This window comes from Oncorhynchus clarkii, chromosome 28, assembly GCF_045791955.1.
Source record: "Oncorhynchus clarkii lewisi isolate Uvic-CL-2024 chromosome 28, UVic_Ocla_1.0, whole genome shotgun sequence".
NCBI classification, from domain to species: domain Eukaryota; kingdom Metazoa; phylum Chordata; class Actinopteri; order Salmoniformes; family Salmonidae; genus Oncorhynchus; species Oncorhynchus clarkii.
In genome coordinates this window covers 12,352,929-12,370,134 of record NC_092174.1, presented here as the reverse complement: position 1 = coordinate 12,370,134, position 17,206 = coordinate 12,352,929, and the positions used below count along the sequence as shown (strand labels likewise).

Below are 17,206 nucleotides of genomic sequence, written 5' to 3'. Positions count from 1 at the left end.
AGATGAGGTGTCCCTGCTGTGTTACTGTAGGCAAAGCCTGGTTAGATGAGGTGTCCTGCTGTGTTACTGTAGGCAAAGCCTGGTTATAGGAGGTGTCCTGCTGTGCTACTGTAGGCAAAGCCTGGTTAGATGAGGTGTCCTGCTGTGTTACTATAGGCAAAGCCTGGTTAGATGAGGTGTCTTGCTGTGTTACTGTAGGCAAAGCCTGGTTATAGGAGGTGTCCTGCTGTGTTACTGTAGGCAAAGCCTGGTTAGATGAGGTGTCCTGCTGTGTTACTGTAGGCAAAGCCTGGTTAGATGAGGTGTCCTGCTGTGTTACTGTAGGCAAAGCCTGGTTATAGGAGGTGTCCTGCTGTGTTACTGTAGGCAAAGCCTGGTTAGATGAGGTGTTCCTGGTGTGTTACTGTAAGCAAAGCCTGGTTAGATGAGGTGTCCTACTGTGTTACTGTAGGCAAAGCCTGGTTAGATGTGGTGTCCAGCTGTGTTACTGTAGGCAACGCCTGGTTAGATGAGGTGTCCCTGCTGTGTTACTGTAGGCAAAGCCTGGTTAGATGAGGTGTCCCTGCTGTGTTACTGTAGGCAAAGCCTGGTTAGATGAGGTGTCCTGCTGTGTTACTGTAGGCAAAGCCTGGTTATAGGAGGTGTCCTGCTGTGTTACTGTAGGCAAAGCCTGGTTAGATGAGGTGTCCTGCTGTGTTACTATAGGCAAAGCCTGGTTAGATGAGGTGTCCTGCTGTGTTACTGTAGGCAAAGCCTGGTTATAGGAGGTGTCCTGCTGTGTTACTGTAGGCAAAGCCTGGTTAGATGAGGTGTCCTGCTGTGTTACTGTAGGCAAAGCCTGGTTAGATGAGGTGTCCTGCTGTGTTACTGTAGGCAAAGCCTGGTTATAGGAGGTGTCCTGCTGTGTTACTGTAGGCAAAGCCTGGTTAGATGAGGTGTCCCTGCTGTGTTACTGTAGGCAAAGCCTGGTTATAGGAGGTGTCCTGCTGTGTTACTGTAGGCAAAGCCTGGTTAGATGAGGTGTCCCTGCTGTGTTACTGTAGGCAAAGCCTGGTTATAGGAGGTGTCCTGCTGTGTTACTGTAGGCAAAGCCTGGTTAGTGTCAAGTTGCTGGTGGGCAGTATTGGGTGAAGAGTTGTTGTTTTTTCTCTGTCCCAGTCCAGCATTGAGGAACCCTGCAGTTTTATTTCTCTCCCCTTGCATTTCTCACTCTTTCCTCCTCAGTATTTTTCCAAGGCAGTCTGAGCTCAGGTCAGTCTTTCACCTTTCTCTCACTACCTCCCTCTCTCCTGTCCTGCAGTGCTAGCAAAGGCGTGTGCGTGCTCAGGTTTAGTGTGCCCTGCTGTTGGTCTCGCTCTGCTGCAGTGTTGAGGCAGACTTTACATAACGTTCCCTCTCTTCCCTGCCCGTCACGAGGCAGCCAGCCGCCACAGCTAGGGAGAGCAGCTCACTCCACAGAGGACGAGAAAACACACACACACACACACACACACACAATTCAGACTCTGCATACCCACAGGTACAGCCTAGACAGACAAAATACACAGCCGGAAACAGGGCAGACCGTCAAAGGGCATATAACGCCGCCACAGAGAAGGTGAGAAAAACAGAATGCGAGAGAGATAATCTACATGCAGAAAGGTAAAGAAAGAAACGCAGATGGAGAAATATACAGAGATAAAAAATAAATACAAAAATGTGTAAGATAAACAGAGACAGAAAGAACCATCTCACCCAGGGAAGGGGGGATTAACACACAACAACAGAGTGGGCCAATGGTGCCGCTGCATTGCGATTGCTTCGGCAGCGACACCCTCAGTCACATGACCCAGCAGCAGCCCCAGTGGACGGCCGCTGCTCTGCTCAGTTACTCTGATTAACAGAGACTGGACCCCGGAGGCTGCTGTTGCGTAATATGGCTCACACTTAGAGCGGTCTCCTTTCTGTCTGGGTTCTACCACTAGGGAGAATGAATAATGCCCCGGTAGAGGCGCAAAATGAGGACGGGGCAGGAGTGTAATTTTACTGAGATTCGGTAGCAATCATGTATTGTTCTTTTCATGGAACAAAGATTATGTTCTGTGTGGTGTAATGAAAAATAACGTAAATTGTGGTAATCATCTTGTCCTCCGATGGGGGTTGTGGTTTAAAACAAAAAAGGGATTCTGAAGCAGAGGTCAAATGATGGAAAACCAAAGAAGAACGTAATTATCTCTGTTTCCCAGCTGAATAGAATATCAAATCTACAATCGCCACCCACGTTGAAATCTGCAGTTGCCAGAAAAAAAAGCTCCATGAAGTAGCCTACACAAGAAAGACAGAAAATAGCAGCAGAAGCCACAACAGGAAGGATAATTATTGCACAAGTGAGGTCATACCTGGAAGGAGCCACACCCACCAGGTTGGGCCCTAGCCCTCTGAAAAGCGAGCGGGGTCCCTCCTTTTCCAGTATCAACCTGTAGAGGGAGGGAGTAGAGAGGGGGGCGTTGTCAGTTAGCATAGTGCTAAATCAAAGAGCTAATTATTCATTATGCTGAAACATAAGAAAATATGGATTTCAAGACAGTGCTCCAGTCCCAATGTGTATAATCAGACTGCCATGACCATAGCACATCGGCCTTTGCCTAAAATCTGAACTAATATACCGATGCATTTATGTCCCATTTTACAATAACACACAGCATCAGGAAATGGACCATAAACGCATCTGTGTATTACAATATTAGTCACAAATGGAAGGAACCAAAAACGTGTAAAAACGGATCAATAGAACTGATGACGCAGTCGATTAGATGACGCATCTCAGCATTCGTCTGTGGGAGTGTGACATTGGGACATTATGGGGATTTAAAACGAGAGGAAATGTACTACAGGGCAATATACCTGATACGTAATGTTGTGTCATCGGCCACGAGCGATAAGAGAGTAGCATTAGGCGGCTTGCCAAACAGCGAAGATAGATGGCAGGCCTCCAATGGAGACAGCATGACATTGTGAGGGCACGCAGTGCGAGTAGCAGCTCTATGTAACATGGTAATGGCTGAGGATTGTGCTCATGCTGTGTTTATAGTGTCATTAGCCTATACACTGAGTGTATAAAACATGAACACCTTCCTTTCGCCCTCAGAACAGCCTCAATTCGTCAGGGCATGGAAATCGTTCCACAGGCATGCTGGCCAATGTTGACTCCAATGCTTCCCACAGTTGTGTCAAGTCGGCTGGATGTCCTTTGGGTGGTGGACCATTTTTGAGACGCACAGGAAACTGTTGAGCATGAAAACCCCAGCAGCTTTGCAGTTCTTGACACACTCAAACCGGTGCACCTGGCACCTACTATCATACCATGTTCAAAGGCACTTAAATATTTTGTCTTGCCTATTCACCCTCTGAATGGCACACACACACAATCCATGTCTCAACTGTCTCGGGGCTTAAAAGTCCTTCTTTAGCCTGTTTCCCCCCTTCATCTACACTGATTAAAGAGAATTAAACAAGTGACATCAATAAGGGATCAGAGCTTTCACCTGGATAGTCTGTGTCATGTTTTGTCCACTCAGTGTATGAGCTCCATGACAAAATGTTACCCCATTTCCTGACATCGCTGCTACCCTACACCCTAGGAATCACTAGCCTGAATTCAAGCCAAGGTTATTCCACTATTAACCTACTCCACCGAGATAGCACATGCGCACTGCTTTGAAATAGCCTTATATCAAGGATTAAGGACACTCGATTCAACTGTGAATTCAACTATGAACACAGTTCTAGAAGACTTCCAGCGTCTTCCCTCATATCTACGCAGCCACAGAGCTCAGCTCATTTGGCCAGCGCTGCGTACGCTGGTGACCCACTTCGGCAGGGTTTTTCTCCCTGTGCTGCCTAGTGGTGGTGTTGGGTTTCAGCTAGTGCTTCCCGAGGGCGGAAGCATGGAGGTTGACTGAGGGAAAGACGGGAGAGAAGCAGGTCCAAGAACACTGCAGCGGAGCTGTGATAAGACGGAACCAAGCCTCCAGCTAGAGGTCTGGGCCGCAGCTCCCGCCCGCAGCTTTCCATACCGCACCCGCTGGCTTTCTGTCCGACTCCGACCCGCTACCGCAAGAACTGGTCGCGAACCCAATCGCAGTCCCGCAATGTTATTTTAGGCACCTGTGACGCAGCTCACTTGGCAGCGATAGTCCAAGTAATTTTGTGCCCTGTAGGCAACATCAAAATGAGCAAAAATAACCATAGAAATAGGTTAAATTACCAGGAATTCTCGTGGCCAATTATATTAGGTTGTCGGTATTACTGGGCTATATCAGCGAATAGAGGTGTCATAATATTTTGTTGGGCAAAACCGTTCGGGCGCTAAAGGATGTCTCATGGTCCGACAAAACACCGCTGCCACCTTTCACCGCAGATGCGGAAGGGCAACATCGGCGGATGCGATCGTTTGAGACTCATCCAAAATGCAATCTCTAACTTAAACAGACGGATTTTATTACGCCAATTAGAATTCAGCGGGGCCGCAGAAATCGACTCAAAGGGGTTTAAGAGACTTGAGTCTTGAGCTACGTTTGATTTATTCAGACCAAGACAATTCTGGGTGATCAATTATTATTTATAGGCAATGTAGTCAACTATAGCCCAAACATATTTAGGAAGTACATTTCCTTGAAAAGATAACTGTCCCATGCCTCTTCGTCCACGCGTAGGATATAGCCTACTCTATTTAATTGAGACCACACACGCGCACATGATCTTGCACTTATAGCTAGCTACTGAACTTGAAGCAGCAAGAATGATGACAGCAGACACTTGCACTTTCCCTTGAGCTACGTTTTGCATATAGGATATAGCCTGCCTTTAAGAAGACGCTTTGCAGGCAGAGACAAATAAATGGGAAATCAATATTTCCTGAAAATGAAAAGGCGCAACGCTCGCTCATCATAGAAACCTAACCTATGTGTGCACGTTGTGCCTTTTTCTCTTCAATTAGGATTTTATTTTTATTTTTTGCACCTCGACTCACGTTGGTTGAGCACCTTCCACATCTTTATCAATATTTATTTACAGACACTGTACTAAACTAGTGTAATATTTAATTTCCTTGAAAAGATAACTGCCACGTGATTCTCTGACAATGTATTTGTCACGCTGTCACGACTTCCGCTGAAGTTGGCTCCCCTGCCTGTTCGGGCGGTGCTCGGCGGTCGTCGTCACCGGCCTACTAGCCGCCACTGATCCCTTTTCTGTTTTCTGTTTGTTTTGTCTTATTAGTTGCACCTGTGTCTATTTGTGTTTGCCTGATGGGCTTCCTTATTTAAAGCTAGTATACCCGCCCTTGTGTTGTGCGGGATTATTCTTGTGTTACGTGTTTGTGTTGATAGGTGTGTTCGTGCTCCGGACCTGGTACCCTGTGTTTTGGGTTGGTCCATATTTTTCGCGCCCTCTGTTCTGGGCATTGCTTTTGGTGCCATATTAAAGTGCACTTCTTCCTGTGGAACTCTCTGCTCTCTGCGCCTGATTCTTCCCTCACACACCTAGTCCCCCGTGACACATGCCCTGGCCATAAAGAGGCTTTTATTCTCTATTTTGGTTAGGCCAGGGTGTGAGTAGGGTGGGCATTCTATGTTCATTTTCTATGTTTTGTATTTCTTTGTTGTTTGGCCGGGTGTGGTTCTCAATCAGAGGCAGCTGTCTATCGTTGTCTCTGATTGAGAACCATACTTAGGCAGCTTTTTTCCCCACATGGGTTTTGTGGGTAGTAGTTGTGTTTCTGCACCTGACAAGTTTCGTTTTTTGTTCATTCTCTTTATTTTGTTTTGTGTTCAGTTTAAATAAAAATAACGTGAACATTTACCACGCTGCGCTTTGGTCCACACCTTCTCATACGACGACCGTTACAGTATTTCATTGAGACCCACAAATACAGTTGATTCGGAAAGTATTCAGACCCCTTCCTTTATTCCACGGTTACGTTACCGCCTTATCCTAAAATTGATAAATTTTCTATCTGTCTACACACAATACCCCAGAATGACAAAGCGAAAACGGGTTTAGACATTTTTTGCAAATATATTACAATTAAAAAACAAATGCCTTATTTACGTAAGTATTCAGACCCTTTGCTATGAGACTCGAAATTGAGCTCAGGTGCATCCTGTTTCCATTGATCATCCTTGAGATGTTTCTACAACTTGATTGGAGTCCACCTGTGGTAAATTCAATTGATTGGACATGATTTGAAAAAGGTACACACCTGTCTATATAAGGTCCCACAGTTGACAGTGCGTGTCAGCCATGAGGTCGAAGGAATTGTCCGTATTGCACCAAGACAGGATTGTGTCGAGGCACAGATCTGGAGAAGGGTACCAAAATATTTATGCAGCACTGAAGGTCCCTAAGAACAGTGGCCTCCATCAATCTCAAATGGAAGAAGTTTTAAACCAAGACTCTTCCTAGAGCTGGCCCACCCGGCCAAACTGAGCAATCGGGGGAGAAGAGCTTTGGTCAGGGAGGTGACCAAGAACCTGATGGTCACTCTGACAGAGCTCCAGAGTTCCTCTGCGAAGATGGGAGAACCTTCCAGAAGGACACCCATCTCTGCAGCACTCCATCAAATCAGGCCTTTCTGGTAGTGTAGCCAGACGGATGCCACTCCTCGGTTAAAAAGGCACATGACAGCCCCCTTGGAGTTTGATTCTCTGGTCTGATGATTGTTTTATTTAACTAGGCAAGTCAGTTACAATGACGGCCTACACTGGCCTAACCCGGAAGACGCTGGGCCAATTGTGCGCCGTCCTATGGGACTCCCAACCATGAAACCAGGTTTGAACTGTTTGGTCTGAATGCCAAGTGTCACGTCTGGAAGAAACCTGCCACCATCCCTACGGTGAAGCATTTGTGGCAGCATCATGCTGTGGGGATGTTTTTCGGTGGCAGGCACTAGGAGACTAGACCGGATAGAGGCAAAGATGAACAGAGCAAAGTACAGAGAGATACTTGATGAAGTCCTGAGCACTCTGGAGCAGGTTCTCAGATTGGGGCAAAAGTTCACCTTCCAACAGAACAATGACCCTAAGCACACAGCCAAGACAATGCAGGGGTGGCTTCGGGACAAGTCTCTGAATGTCCTTAAATGGCCCAGCCAGAGTCCGGACTTAAAGCCAATCGAACATCTCTGGAGAACAGAAAATAGCTGTGCAGCAACGCTCCCCATCCAACCTGACAGAGCTTAAGAGGATCTGCAGAGAAGAAATCGGTGAAACTCCCTATATACAGGTGTGCCAAGCTTGTAGCATCATACCCAAGAAGACTTGAGGCTGTAATCACTGCCAAAGGTGCTTCAAAAAGTACTGAGTAAAGGGTCTGAATTTCCATTTTTAAGATATTTACAAACATTTCAAAAAAACTGTTTTTGCTTTGTTATTATGGGGTATTGTGTGTAGATTGATGAGGGGAAAAAAACTTTGATCCATTTTAGAATAAGGCTATAATGTAACAAAATCTAGAAAAGGTCATGATGTCTGAATACTTTCCGAATGCACTGTATGCCCATACAACTACAAGGTCTATCTAAAAATACTGGGCCATAATACGCTCAAGCCTCCATTACCCCTCACTTACTGTATGCTCCCTTCATAACGGCAGTTGTGAAACAAGTTGTGCCTCCAGGCCCCTCGGTGGGGAATATTTGAGATGAGGGCATGTTAACAGCTGTCGGTATAAGCAAACCAAAACAGAACCACACTAAGCCTCTCCCCCTTCTGTTCTCCTATTTTTACAAGTGAGCGAGAGGCAGATTTAAGTATGCTATGGAACAACTTGTTCTTGTCCAATATGATAAGGGATATTTTTGCCTTATCGGAAATGATGAAAACAAGGCTAAATCCCCAATCTGAGATGTGTTTTACCAAAATAATGTCTAGAAGCTATTCCCGCTATGTGGTTGTGTGTGGTCAGGGTCCAACGTAAACTTTTTCTCTCACTGGCCTGGCCATAAATCTACTTGCCCAAACAGAATTTCTACTGGCCCGGACATGGTGTGGTTTTAATTAGGATCATACAGGTTGGCATCCTTTCTCTCAATATGCAGCTATTAACATGCAACATTTGGTTATATGTATTAAAAAGCTGTGTAATATAATTTAGCAAAGTCATTACTCCATTCTTTAGAATTGCATTGTATTCATTTTTGTTTGTAAAGTATGCCATTTTGAAAATATTTTTATTTTATCTAAAAATAGGACGCTGCCCCTTTAAGAGAACTGCGTTCCAAAAGAGATAGCGACCTGGCTACAGTAGGCTAGCCAAGACTAATGCTAAAGTGTCTTTTTGTAACTTTCTCTTTGCAGACAATCAACAGTAGCCAGCATATTGCTAGTATGTTCACAATTCATTTTGTAAATCACTTTCCTTAAAAAAAATAATAAGCTCAGCGAGTTGATTGATGGGCTAGTCTTTTTGCTCTGGACAGCTCGAGTGTGCTGTGTGAACGCATTAACTTCTGTACAGCTTGAGTGCTCGAGCAGTTGACTGCGGAAACGTGGTGGAGCTTGAACGAACGGCCAATCGTATTGCTCAAATACAAAAAGCACGACTGTAGTCTTTAATGGTAGACTGCGACAGAGCAGGTAAATGTTGAACTGGAATGCAAAAATGCACCGACAAGATCCACTGGCCCGACATGTTCTTACTGGTCCCGGGGCATCGTTAATGTCGGACACTGTAAGGAAGATCCATATTCCTGCGATCAAAATGCTGAATGCAAGTGAAGATTCAGTCATAACATAGTATGATGAAAGCAGGGAAGGACTCTCCTAGATTAATAAAAAAAATTAGACTGGGTAAAGTAGGCTCTTTCATTAACGACCTTTGTGGACAATAAAAGATGGCCGCTCCGTAACCATGAAAAAGGAGAAGTTGAAACATGTTTCTGTCTGGTAACACTCCCGTCTACAGTAACTCATCTTTGAGTCATAGGGTGTTCGGTAATGGTATTAAAGGGCAGGTATGATACTGTAGGTGACCTTGACAGGTAAACAGCCAGATATAAACTCTTCCCGAGAGGGTCGTGATCGTTTGATGATGGAGGAATGTCTGCTGTTGGTTTTCCAGTTGCTGGTACAAGGGTTAGGATGATTTCTATTTTAACTCCATTCTGTTGTGAGTTTTCAATTGATTAATTGAATTGATAAGAGATCAGATTGACAATAAATGTTGGGGTCACGGAAACCCTGCACTGATGTCAACAGAGTTTATCAGGTTACACGTGAACGTTTTGGGTCGACATGGTTTTTGTTTGTGCAATGTCCATAAACACCCACTCATCCCAAGAATAGACTGGAACTGAACTCAACTTCAAAGAATTGACTCCAACCTCACTGAGTAGACTGTGTATTCTCTGTGGTAAGTGCAAACATTTCAGTTCATCACCTGAATAGTCTGGAACTGAAATGAAAATAGAAAAGACCCACCAAACCCTGTAAACTCACATAATGTGTAGGATGTTCTCTGTGACCCCTGTGTGTTGGTGAACTTACTTGAGGCAGTGCAAGGGTCCCGGGGGGGCCATGCGGGCCACACTGGCCCCGTTAACGGTGGTGAGCTGCACCTCAGAGATGTAAAAGGTGACATGAGAGGACTGGAGTCTGGTCTTCACTACTTCCAGCGGACAAGTCAGAATAGCACCCACAGTGCCCCCACACCTAGATGGGGAGAGAGAAAAAGAGTAGGGGAGGAAGATGGGCAGGTCAGAATAGCCAAAAGTACAGTAAATACTGTGCTAAACTTTACTTCATTACCATGTTATAGGCCTAACTACTTTATTACCATGTTATAGGCCTGACTACTTTATTACCAAGTTATAGGCCTAACTACTTTATTACCAAGTTAAAGGCCTAACTACTTTATTACCAAGTTATAGGCCTAACTACTTTATTACCAAGTTATAGGCCTAACTACTTTATTACCAAGTTATAGGCCTAACTACTTTACCATGTTATAGGCCTAACTACTTTATTCTGTGCTGTAATTGAAAGTGCTACCAAACAAACAGCTATATTCTAGTTTGTTGCTTTTTTTAACGTTGTGAAGCTTTGTGATACTAAAACGGGCATAAAATCTCCTGAAGTGAATGGTGGATTATTCAACTCCGATTTTATTGGGGCCAACAACGCAGTGGAGAAGTAGAGTAAGAACCACCCACATCTAGACCTGGTATTTCTGGAAACAACCAGCTGATTTTCAATGCTAGCAGCAGCTGGATCTGGGTCAGGTTCAGCCTATTGACACACATTCAGCTTGAGTTGAACATAAAAACGTGCAACTGTAAATAGTCTCTAACCGTTGTGGCCAGGGGCCAACCCACTGCCTGGGAGACTTTGAACTGGACTAACTTGTCTGTGACAATGTGCAAACTGAGGTGCTGGCCCTTTTGCCTGTAACACCTTGACATGGTCTGTCTGTCTGCCCCCCCTCCTGTGTTTTCTAGGTTACAGGCTTTCCTAGCTCCTCTTTCAAATAATATTCGTAAAATGAACCTCAACATGGGCTCAGGGCTGTGTAGAATGCGCACTACAAGGCACAATTATAGTGGAATGGTTCCTGAAAATAGTCACCATTGTGTATATAATCTGTAGGTTAGGTTTACTGAATGTGAGTATCATGCATGGTGAGTGCTGACTGGCTGCTACATGCTGAGCTCTGTCAGACTAACCCACATACAGGCAAGAGCGACCTTTGGCCTAGATTCAGAAGGCTGTTCCATGCTGCTGCTGTGTGTGTGTGTGTGTGTGTGTGTGTGTGTGTGTGTGTGTGTGTGTGTGTGTGTGTGTGTGTGTGTACAACAGGCAGTAAGAGTTAACATGCACAGGCCTTGAGCCCTGTTGTGAGAAATATCAAGGGGACTGTAATTATTTGCTTCTCGCTGAAGTAACTTTGTCACAACTTGTGCCCCTAACATTGCGTTTTCATAGCCCAATGAAGGAGATACAAAATATTCTGGTTTGGCAAGATAGGCCTTACATGCTGACATTTTAAAAGTTTGCAGAGTGCCTGAAAGAAAAGAAGAGGCTGACAGACAAAGTAAACAACATAAAAAGGGGAAAACAAAGCTAAGAAAGAAAGAGGAAATGAAGAAAACTATTCTGGCACTACAATGGAATCAAGCAGCATCTTGTCTTCCTCTGAATGTGTCATCCACCTGCGCCTAAAACCATACTAGAATTAGATTTGCCGTGATAAGTAGGCATATTTAGTGTCCAATTGCGAGAATGGCTCTAATAACCAACTGGTCATGTTTCAATGCCCCTAAGCACATTGGTGAAATCTACAATCTCAATTTACTTGGAGCAGTCTGACATGGAATCAACACAAATAACAAGTCAATTTTCCACAGCCTAGACTACAGACAGGTGCCCTTGTACCCTTTCAACTTCCCCTGTGTCAGCATGATGTATTGAATGTAAAAGTCTACTACAATGTAGCAAAGCTAGAAAATTAGTGACACATATGTCTCCAATAATATACACTACAGGAACGGAAACACACAGGTAGTATGTTGACAACGTTTACAATTGAGACATTCTTACAGTTTTATTTTAGACAATGAGAATGACACTTGAAATAAACACTGGGAGACTTCTGCCCAAATCAAACGAGACCCGTTTTGTTCTATGTGCGTGCTAGAAATAGAATTCACGGAGAATACTGTTCCTCAATATTTTCACTGACATGCATAACTAGACTATCCTTAACCAAGTAAAACAACTTCAGAATGGAGTAGAGCAGTACAATGAATGTGCAATATAATTGCGGGCTATTTTGGGGGTACTGGAATCCTTAGTTGTCGATTAAAAACAACTACATTTTATGTGAGGTCGGAGCCCAAGTCCGCCCACACTAGTCACCGCTCAACTCCGCTGATGTGAATTACATCGTGGCGTTGAGTTTTACTTATAGCCTACCGTGTGTGTCAGTCAAATTAACATATTGTAGCCTACCTAGGGGCGTATTCATTGCGCAAATTTTGTTGCAAAACGTTTTTTAAACGGAAGCAGTCGGAACGAAACGGGGAGGGACCTACCTGAATTTGTCCAATAGAAAACTCTCGTTTTAGTTGTAAAACGTTCCAACTGTTTGGAATAATGTAATCATTATAGTGCAATCATCATTATTCCTGTTCGGATTAATGATTACAACCCTGTTTTGACCTGACCTTTTTCTCCAGTCTATGGAATGGTGTGGTAGCAGTTGATACAGTGTACGAGGCCTGGGCATATTCTCCGTCTTTACAAATGTGTGTTTTATACAGGTGTTTTGTCGGAGTAATAAAATGCTAAATAAATGTGTCAGGAAATGTAATCATGCTGTTCGGCGACAAAGCTATAGCGAATCGGTCAACCGCTGCTCGAGAACAACAAAGGCTCGTGCGCCATGGATGTTTCATTCACGAGCCTTCTCATCTGTCAGGGCAAACCACGACCACTGTGGAGGAGTGTGATGCGTGGGTGTCAACCTGTTCTGTCAAATGAAATAATTGTCGTGTGTGATAAAAGTCAACATCGGACACTACTGCAATGTCTCTGATGTGTTGACACTAGGCTACAATAGCAGTGGCCAGCGCCTAACTAGCTAGACCGTGGTACCTACTTTGATACTGCAACTGGCTAGTTGCTGCCTGAGGATGGGTCGGGTAGTGCAGTTGCTAATGTAACATGCACGCGCGCCTAGGAAAATGGCAATGTTGGAAATAAATTGGTGTTATTTTCACCAAGATAGCCATGCAAGCTAATTTTGACTATAAAAGTCAGTCACGAAATGTTGTGTAGCCTAGCTAACTTTATTCCCAGCAAATAATAGCTACTCACCCTCCGGCAAACAAATGAACCAAGGTATCCCTTTGACTCATTCTTTAGCATTCTCTGAACCAGTACACTCTTCGGACTGCGTCAAGGGGGAAGACAGGGTTGGATGGCGAACGGTCGACCACCCCGATTTCGAAGACGACTTGCGCAGTTCGATAAATCAGCGACGTCGATTATCAAATCAGTAACAGTTAGAACGGTGATTCAGTTTTGCCGTAGCAACGTTAGCTAGACAGCTAGTCAACTTGCGTGCTACACAAACCCTTATCTTCGTTTCGAGCAATCCCCTCTTTGAACAGACCTTATTTGAATTTGTAGAGCGTTATACTACAAAAGAAGAGAAATTCAAAAGGAAGATTGTTTTATGTATTCTTGCTTCTATCAATCGCTTTTTTGCAACAGTCCCCCTAGCTTTCGTTTCTCAACTGTTCACCGCTGCAGTGAGAGGCGATAGGTCATATCCCTAGTATATAACTACTGTAGAATCATATAGGCTGCAAAACAGCGTCCGCTATTGGACAGTTTGCCTTATTACGTCAATTTCTCCGCCCGATCACGCAAACTTCACATGAAACCTTTATACAATCTTTCACATGATCAGCTGCAGCATCCTATATAAAACGGGGCAGTTTTAGGTCCTTACATGTATAAATAACTAAATTAACTTATTTTTTTAACAAGTAATGGTTATGAGGATATGACATGTGGTCATATATGTCTATTCAAAATCTTTGCCGGTGTTTAACCTATGAACATGATGTCATATGCACATTGCATGAATGGATTTGTTCTTTTTAATTAGGCAACGGGTGGGTCTAATCCCGAATACTGAACGCGGGTTAAACCGCATTCCAGTCGGTGTCTATTCCACACGTTACCACCAGCTAAATCCAGGGGTATAAAGTACTACTTAAATCGTTTTTGGGGGGTATATGTACTTTACTTTACTTTTTACTTTTACTCCACTACATTCCTAAACAAAATAATGTACTTTTTACTCTTTACATTTTCCCTGACACCCAAAAGTACTAGTTATATTTTGAATACTTAGCAGGACAGGAACATTGTCTAATTCACGCACTTATCAAGAAAACATAATTTGTAGAAACCTTGCTGTCTGTCTCTCCGACATTTGCAACATTGTTTCAATATTCAATTTCCATCTCCAGCTGTCCCATAGTAATGAGCGAGTCGGGACGAGAGACAGGAAGGCAGCGTTTCTCAGCCAGTCGAACTCATGAATCAGTTTGCATAATTTTTGTGGATATATACAAATAAATGCGAATTGAAGTGCAGCTACTGTAGTTTGCGGTCTTTCCAGCTTCAGTTTGAAGTGATTGTGTTAGCTGTGTTGTAGGCTAGCTCCTCTGAACAAGTGTCCTGACGAGTGAGCACATGTTCTATTTCAGGCGAAATCGCGCCTCATTAGCTCATTGTTATGGAAGTCACAATAAATGTCACTACAAAACAGCATAAAAATGCAAATACAACTACAGTTGTTATTCTGGCTGCACTGTTTGACGTGACTGTAAATTAGCCGTAGTTGGCTAGCTGGCAAGCAAGGGATAAGAACCTTTGCCAGCTAGAATGACAATGAAACATTTACAACGAACGACTGGGTCGCGTCCATAGGCACCGAACAAAAAGACTGAACGGTACCTATGGCCTCGACCCAGTCGTTCAGTCTTTTTGTTCGGTGCCTATGGACGCGACCCAGTCGTTCAGTCTATTTGTTCGGTACCTATGTGTAACGGATGTGAAACGGCAAGCTTAGTTAGCGGTGCGCGCTAAATAGCGTTTCAATCGGTGACGTCACATGCTCTGAGACCTTGAAGTAGTAATTCCCCTTGCTCTGCAAGGGCCGCGGCTTTTGTGGAGCGATGGGTAAACGATGCTTCGTGGGTGACTGTTGTTGATGGGTGCAGAGGGTCCCTGGTTCGCGTCCGGGTATGGGCGAGGGACGGTCTAAAGTTATACTGTTACATACCCAGTCGAACAAAAAGACTGAACGACTGGGTCGCGTCTCTGGCAACCGAACCAATAGATTGAACATCGACTGCTTCGGTAGCAACCCCAGATTTGTGTCGGGACTATATATTGTGGAAGGATGAAATAGTATGAATTAATTCATCCAAATAACGTTAATGAAATATGTCAATCATTATTTGAATATGTTGGTAACCCGTTGTATAAAAGTGATAATGCCCGTGAAGCCGGTGTTTGGAGGATATATTGGCAAGAGATGGCCCGAGATGAAAACAACACCCGCACAAATATATTCTCCAAACACTGGCTTCTCGGGCATTATCACTTAATTATTCTCATAGTCACCTATTACATATTTCTAACAACTACGTGTCAAGTGTTTTGGTTTATGTACACTGCATTTTCAATGTATATGCCCATTTTGTGCTTTATGGGATGCCGTGAAATAAAATTAGGTTGCCAACTTAGTGAGGAGAGGTCACCTCGTATGTACAATGAACTGTGAAAAACGATATATGGGGGAAAACAGTTCTCTTACTGGAACAGGAAATAAAAAAAAGATGTACAATTGTGGCATGGGAGTCTAAGCCCAATAGTCCTAAAGCACACTTGCTACAGACTGACAATGATGTGAAACCAGACTGAGGTCCCTGTGAGAGCAACCAGATCAGTTGAAAGAGATTGTAACATCCATTATGGGAAATGTGGTTGGCTGAGCTAATAGGGGATGAATGGACCTCTTGGTTTCCTAATTGGAGGCACAATTTGACAAGTTGAAGTCATGTGCATGGAGGCTAAAGTTATTTATGACTGTACTGGCAGACTAAAACGAGATCGGCAGCTCATAGGAAGTAGATTATGCTCCCATGATGTATAACTGTCCTGTGAGACTGTAACAATGAAAATACACATTACTTTATTCAAATAGCACTTTCCCTTCGAGTTAAAAATAAATATGAAAAGAGACCCGATCAGATAGGACCTATGTGAGGAAGAATAAGTAGAGAGAAGAAGCTTATAGTTTGCCTGGATACCAATCTCTTAAAACAGTAGGGTAAATCCATATGAATTCCATCACTTTTTGACAGCATCCCTTTTGATTTAAACAAAGCCTTTCATACATGTTTGCCCATGGAAGAAATGGTCAGAAAGTGACCTTTTGGACCTTTTATGCCAAAGGAATGGCTTTCAGGGATAGGCCCATTCTACAACATAAGTGAATATGGAGAAAGAAAATCGGAGTTTACTTGTTTTTAGATAATTGACATTTAAGGTTGAAAAAAAATTACAATATATATATATTTTTTTAAAACATTTTTACAAGAAATTATAAAACAGTTTGAAAACCCTGTTTGTAAGCTTTTAAATTATATCAAACACAAACATTTATCTTTTTCAGTGATGAAGACATGGATGTCTTATGGTATGGTATGTTATGGTATGGTATGATATGCAAAACAGGTCCACTTTGAGCACCTTTATCACTTTGTTTTGGCATTCAGGTTCCAAAAGTTACTTTCTGAGCACTTTTACAATTGGCAAATGTGTATGGAAGATTTTGTTTAAATCAGAAGGGGTGCTGTCAAAAAGTGATTGAATTCAAATGGATTTACCCAATATCCAGCTCCCTTTGTTGTTATCTTGCACAAGTAAATCAACAATGGACACTGCAGTACAGTGATAGCGGAGAAACTGGCAACCGCAATACAGGACATGGAAAAAGGGTAATGATTTGCTATTGACAGTTGAGATGACGAATGATGGTACTGGACTGGCAAACAGTGGCGTGGGACGCACCCACGCAGCCCTCCCCCAGTTGCCAGTTCAAAACCTTGGTCATAATTCTGCATTTAGCCACCCAAATGAGGGTCTTGGCATGAGCTAAAGTGATCATGGTTTGGCATGAGCTAAAGTGATCATGGTTTGGCATGAGCTAAAGTGATCGTGGTTTGGCATGAGCTAAAGTGATCATGGTTTGGCATGAGCTAAAGTGATCATGGTTTGGCATGAGCTAAAGTGATCAAAGTACGTTATGTAAGTCACCTTGCCGTGAGGACGAGAGCACAGTAACTTAATGAAATATAATTACCACATTTTTTTCCACAAAGTTTGTCTGCGGTTTCTCAAACTAACAGTTTAAGAGGATCACGAGATTGCAGCAATGGGATTATGCTGCACGCCATAGTGCATTATTGAAATGGGGAGGAGGTGGGTGCACACGGTGAAGAGGGTCAAGAGCTTCAAGCCTCAGTGTCCATCTCACCAGCACAGTCGTGAAGAAGGCACGGCAGTGCCTCTTCTCCCTCAGAAGGCTAAAACGATTTGGCATGGCCCCTCAGAAACGTTCATAGCTGCACTATCGAGAGCATTCT

At 43.6% G+C, this 17,206-nt stretch overlaps 1 protein-coding gene across 1 annotated transcript in view; it reads right to left on the bottom strand.

The window, feature by feature from the left end:
• The window catches only part of LOC139386571 (solute carrier family 25 member 36-A-like), a 33,924-nt gene extending 20,634 nt beyond the window's left edge, over positions 1-13,290 (bottom strand). The window contains exons 1-3 of the mRNA XM_071132224.1: positions 12,852-13,290; positions 9,525-9,689; positions 2,379-2,456 (exon numbers count right to left, since the gene is read on the bottom strand). Coding sequence (XP_070988325.1) covers positions 2,379-2,456; positions 9,525-9,689; positions 12,852-12,892 — 284 coding nt within the window. The 5' untranslated portion in view covers positions 12,893-13,290. The remainder of the gene's footprint in view (positions 1-2,378; positions 2,457-9,524; positions 9,690-12,851) is intronic.
• Between the last annotated feature and the right edge of the window lie 3,916 nt (positions 13,291-17,206).